Genomic DNA, 5,527 nt, shown 5'->3' on the forward strand with positions numbered 1-5,527 from the left:
AAATATTAGACTTGTTAATAGTTAGTTTATTATATTATTTATGTGTTACATCTGTACTTTTGGTGGTCCTATATATATAGTCCACTTGTTATTGAATAAAGTATGGAAGAGTTTAATTTACTCTCAATTTCTAATATTAAATACATCCCTCTTGCCTAAACTTTATTTTTATTTTTAGTAAGATTCCATATCATCAATGAAATATTGTTTTCTATCAAATAAGAAAACTTAAAAAAAGCAAAAAATTAAGTGAAATTAACTCAAAATATTTCCGAGTCTAACGATATCTCGATGCAGAAAGTTCGAATGCATGTGAGTATATTTATTTGTATATCAAACAAACACACACAAAAATGCTTCCTAGTTTGCTCATACATGCAAACAAACACACACAAAAGGGTGTATGAAGTTTATGCCAATTGAACAGAATGAGGTATTCCATAAGCAATAATAAAATGAAAACCACACTCTTGTGACAATAATATATGTGACTGACTACTGATCAAGAGGTATCCATTCTAGTTCCAAGTACACTTCACCTGTTTCTACGTTTTGGAGCTTGAGTGACACCTCTTGTATCACCTTCCCGTCAATGATGTTGACAGCACTGTCGTCGATGAGGGCGTTATCGTCCGACTTCAGCCACTTTCCTATCTGCATATTCTCAAACATTTCAGCCTCTCCAAATGCTGTTGCTGATGTTATCAATGGCTGGAGGTCGATTTCTGCTTCACCCATTGAGTCGTTAGCCAAAATAACATCGTGATCGAACACTTGCTGCAATGTAGGATTAAGTGAAAGAATCAAATCACCAAGCAGTACTGTAGTTTGAATCAAATGAATAACACATTTGAAAAGTGAAAACTAGGAATTTTTCTTTCTATATCTAAAATATTACAAAAAGGTGAGCTCTGAAACTCAATCCTGTGAAACTACCAGTAACAATTGGAAACTCACCAGCCTTAAGGGCCCATATTCACGAGGAACCGACAGCATGAGTTCCTCGTTCCAAACTGGATTCAAGTTGCTCTTTATCACTGTTGTTCTAGCCGTCTATCAGCAATAAAGCCAATTGTCACCATCAGTTTCAATAACAAGCAGCTTAATATTTTAGCAAAAACCGACCTACGGTCTTTAGACACATTAACAGGGCTGTTGTAGCAAAACTCAGAACGCTACCTTCGCAGCATTCTTAGCCAGTTAAGAAAATATACAAGCATGCACCTTATAAAAGATTGGAGCTACTACTAACCTGTTGTCCAATAGTCAAGGCAATGAAAGGATCACTGGACTTCACATCTCTCACGGCTAAGTTTGTGCCTTTAATCACAGTGACCTTCAGTACTCCCATAAATTCAACCATGCCTTCTTGTGACTAATCTCAAAAAAAGAAAAAAAAGTTAAAGAGTTAATCAGATTAAAATCATAGCTAGCTGCTGACCTCATCCAAGAGATCCCTACTACTGATCACTACGCTAAGTTTGAAGCAGAATGATTTGCAGCAAACATGGAGTATATTTACGAACAGATCTGATCACTATGCTAAGTTTGAAACAGTTTGAAAATTTACATCCTATCATGTGGGTACAAAATGCATCGGAAGCAAAGGGTGAAGACATAATAGAACTTACAATATTCTTTGAAGAATTCGAGCTCCGAAAGCTATCAGCAATCTCTTGAAAATAACTTGGCTCCTCAGAGCTCTTTGTGGAGTTATTTGAAACAATTCGCAAGCTAGGTTTTAAAAATTCCTGAAGTTCATACTTAGGCCTACATGAAAGATTACTTTATTTAAGCTACTGCATTAAAAACTGAGCACGGGCATGGCTACTGACTATGTTTTCGTCACCAATTCACAACCCATATTTCGTTATCAAAATAAATCAATCACTTAAGTGCAAGACAATGGCATTTTAAATGAGCACAAATGTAAAAGAGGAGCAAAATTACATGGTAGGTTCTAAATTCTGGTTGAAATGGCCATAGAAACAACAGACAAATTTCTAGTTATGGATTCTGCTAACACAAACACGAAAAAGCTCTTTGGTGACCGATAATATAAATGCGAAAACTACCTTAGGACGGATGTAAAGCAACAAATTCCAGGCTAAATCATTGTGAGTCAATGTCTTACCGAATAAACTTTAAACGCTCTTCATGGCTGGAACTTGGTCCAGGCTTTGTATATCCATCAGGGATAAAAGCCTCATATATTGAATTAGCATAAGCATTTCCTCCAACCTCAATCATTGCATCAACCTCATCCTCAGACCATTCATCCAATGTTACTGACAAAACCTGAATCAAAACCAATATTGTCATCAGAACTTCAAATTTTCTAGAATCATCACAAGGCAGAAACAAAAAATAAGGAGTTTAAAACATAAGCGAGGGAGAAGTTCTAAATTCAAGCAAAATTTCCTGACTCGAGATAGGAAGTAAAGCCCTCTAATTTTCCATTTCTTTAAAAATATTCAAATAAGAGCAGCATTGACTATTGAAGGCAAATTTCTGGAAATGCAACCAATCCAATTGTATATAAAATGTTGTGCCAGACCAGATGCCTATTAATCTATAGGCTGCAAGAATCTGCAGTGTCAATTGCTTTTCCCTTTAGTCAATCAGATCAAGTTATACTCTTACAAGTTACAATGAGATTTTTTAGCATAATTCACAAATAGATAAGAATACCTCAGAGCCAGCTACATTGGTAAAGCGCTTCTGATGATATAACATGGAAAGCTTTAAACTAGTTATAATATTTGTTTCAGACGTATGTAAAGAAAAAAGAAATGCTAACTGAGTCTTTGTCTTCAGAAAGGTGAGTATTACCTTTGATATGTGTGTTCCAAGGCTTCTGTGTACACCACTACATTTTAAGCATATAAATACACCAATATTTGCAGAGCTGCAAAAGCATTGAGTCATACAAATCATACTTCTCGAGACGTTCATAGAGATTGAAAATAAATCCATAGAAGCAAATTCACTAATGAAAGAAAACGATTAGATCCTCTAATAACTTACGCCCATTTAGGATCTGGGGCTCCACAATCTGCACAAAGTTGATTATCTTTTTGAAGCAATAAATCTTTTAATCTACTTTTAGCTGCACAAGGAAGTTTAAATCATTGAGACCTCTGGAATACACAAACAAATCTACTTTCTTAGCACACGCTTCACTGAGAAAGACCGGCGGTGATTTATCAACTCGCATAATTCACACCTGATTCAGGCCTCCTGAAATCCACTGAAAAAGTACTCATTCTCCGCTTCGATCTCAGTGCGATTCATAAACCAGATTTCTTCAATTCAGCCAAGCTACCACAGAGAAAATAAAAGAAAAAAGAAAAAGGAAAATCCTCCTTCAAAATGGATCTCATCTCAGGCCTTGGCAACGGAATCATTATAATATACAACAGCTAAATGAAAAGAAAACTATCAAACTAGTTCCGGAAATGAACGACGAAGCATCTCGCAACAGGAAAAACAAAGATTCAGCTGCAAAGAAATTCTCCGAAACGGATTGAAGAGGAGAGATTAATGCGAAGAAATCGGGCTCGAAACTGAACAATTTTGATAACTGGCGGATCATTGGCTCTAATTATGCAAACAAATTTGGTTGAGAGTGATTGAAAAGTGAAGATAACGAAGTAGCATTACCAGTTCGTACGCAGATTCTCTCACCAATTCCATCGCCCAAAAAGAAGCGAGAGTAAAAGCATTTTTAATTAGATAAAAAGTTCGCTCCACAGATTGAATTCCACGTATCTCCCTTATTCTAAAAGGTTCCCTTCGTGTTCCTATTATAATAAGATTCAAATTCAATGCATTAAATATCACTCTTCACTAATCGATAAAGAGAGGGTCACATTAGCAAAACTATAATTGGTACCTGTTTCGAATTTTCTATTGATCATATATATATTTTTTTTTAGTACATCAATGATATATGTCTAAATGATGTGTAGATCAATAATTATTTTATTTATTTATTTTTAAACTATAACAATTACTTCATTAGAAATGTAGAGTTTGGATTTTGCAGGAGGAGTTACATTAGGGAATTACAAAAAAATTAATGCATTTATATATATAACATTAAGTTTAAAATGGTATAAAAGCATACTTTATATAATCCTACGCCAGTCAAAAATCACTTTTGTGACATTTTAAAAAAATAGTGATATTTTTATAAATACAAATTAATAATTTATTTAGTCAAAATTAGCATATCTGTCATTTACATATATTTCTAAGAAGATTCTGTGAGTTCGAATCTCTGCCTCTATGTATATTGTACTAAAAGAGTAATTATTTTTTTAAATATTTATTTATGACATTTTAGTATAATTTCTACTTTACTAAATCAACGAGCCAAAGAGAAAGGTGTTTTTTGATTGACTGTTTTATTTTATGGTTTACAAAGAATTAAATCTCCGACCTTATTTGTCATTTCATTTTTAGTTTATCTATTGTTTTAAAATTTATGTTAGTTTGCTTGCAATTTCTTTATAAATTCTTTATAGATATTTCTTTTTGTTTAATCGAGACGTTTTTGGATTCGATCCAGCAAGTAATCCATAAGCATCAGTAAAAGCAGAAGCATATCATCTCCAGAAGCCGATACCAAGCCACCTCATCACTGATTGGACTTGCAAAACAAAAGACTCCCTCCCATATATGCCTTAACTTTATAGTCATACATTTGAAACATTAATATCCATTTCCTCCAATGAGGAGCCGACATCAAGCAGACTTCCTCCCATTAAATCTAACAAGAGACTATACTTTCCCTAAAAATCTTTTGGGCAATCCAAAAGCTCTTTTATTCTCTCTGACCATAACCTTAAAAGGCAAATGAATTTCATATAATGTGGGACGCTCGGATGTCCAAGTCAATAAGACGCCGAGCTATATTCGAGAGAGAATATGGTATTTGCGTATCCTGAAATGTTAGGCGGACGACTCTATTTATAGGTGTTGAGCTTCCGTCAGCGGTTGAGGAGTGGTTATAATCGTCCCGCAAATCACGACGAGTTGTCGGAAAGACGGTTGAATGACTTTATGATATAGCTCATCTTTGTTGGCTGAGCTATATTCGTGGTCGAGGTGAGCTTTATGGTCGAACTACCACTTATGGCCGAGGTGAACTCTGTAGCCTAACTAGCTCTTTAAGTTGAGCTAACTCTTATTAGCCCACGTGCCACGTAGTCTTTATCACCCAACCCATACTTTTGCCAAAAAAAAAAAACCAACAAATTAAAGGCATATAGTCAATTTCATGTTGAAAACAGAAAAACGAAGATAAGTATATCATGCAGTCATCTTCTATTTCTTAAATCTATATGATTTTTACATAAATCCTTTCAGTGGTACATGGTTATGAATATGATGCTAGCTACAGCAAAATCAATAATGTCATTAAAAATATTTTTGCCCAACTTTGCTTCTATGGTAATTCACAGTATCGAGTGGATATTCAGTGAACCTGTAGGTAGGGATGACAACAGGGCGGGAATCAGGA

At 34.7% G+C, this 5,527-nt stretch overlaps 1 protein-coding gene across 3 annotated transcripts; it reads right to left on the minus strand.

Moving 5' to 3' along the window:
• Window positions 1-286: 286 nt before the first annotated feature.
• LOC111010858 (putative ADP-ribosylation factor GTPase-activating protein AGD13) lies at window positions 287-3,815 on the minus strand. Of its 3 annotated transcripts, none has more exons than XM_022284430.2 (9): window positions 3,664-3,815; window positions 3,227-3,321; window positions 3,028-3,109; window positions 2,833-2,908; window positions 2,135-2,298; window positions 1,632-1,770; window positions 1,253-1,375; window positions 958-1,053; window positions 287-777 (listed from the first exon to the last, which is right to left on the minus strand). In XM_022284430.2, exons 2-9 carry the CDS (start codon window positions 3,264-3,266, stop codon window positions 496-498), a joined length of 1,002 nt encoding a protein of 333 aa, XP_022140122.2. In that variant the 5' UTR covers window positions 3,267-3,321; window positions 3,664-3,815; the 3' UTR covers window positions 287-495. The 3 variants fall into 3 exon arrangements, with proteins under 3 accessions (XP_022140122.2, XP_087978127.1, XP_022140123.2); XM_088122001.1 differs by lacking the exon at window positions 3,664-3,815 and adding an exon at window positions 3,448-3,651; XM_022284431.2 differs by lacking the exon at window positions 3,664-3,815 and having other exon boundaries at window positions 3,227-3,650.
• Between the last annotated feature and the right edge of the window lie 1,712 nt (window positions 3,816-5,527).

The sequence above is a fragment of the Momordica charantia genome (assembly GCF_013281855.1).
Source record: "Momordica charantia cultivar OHB3-1 chromosome 3 unlocalized genomic scaffold, Mcharantia_2.0 BLBB01000003.1, whole genome shotgun sequence".
In the NCBI taxonomy this organism is placed as follows: domain Eukaryota; kingdom Viridiplantae; phylum Streptophyta; class Magnoliopsida; order Cucurbitales; family Cucurbitaceae; genus Momordica; species Momordica charantia.

Excerpts from the sequence above, each read along its gene's own strand:
- LOC111010858 (XM_022284430.2), bottom strand. The coding sequence starts at position 3,266 with ATGAGTACTTTTTCAGTGGATTTCAGGAGGCCTGAATCAG. Across the intron at positions 1,054-1,252 it reads CCTTGACTATTGGACAACAG|ACGGCTAGAACAACAGTGAT; the intron begins GTTAGTAGTAGC and ends TATTGCTGATAG. Across the intron at positions 778-957 it reads AATATGGGCCCTTAAGGCTG|CAAGTGTTCGATCACGATGT; the intron begins GTGAGTTTCCAA and ends CCTACATTGCAG.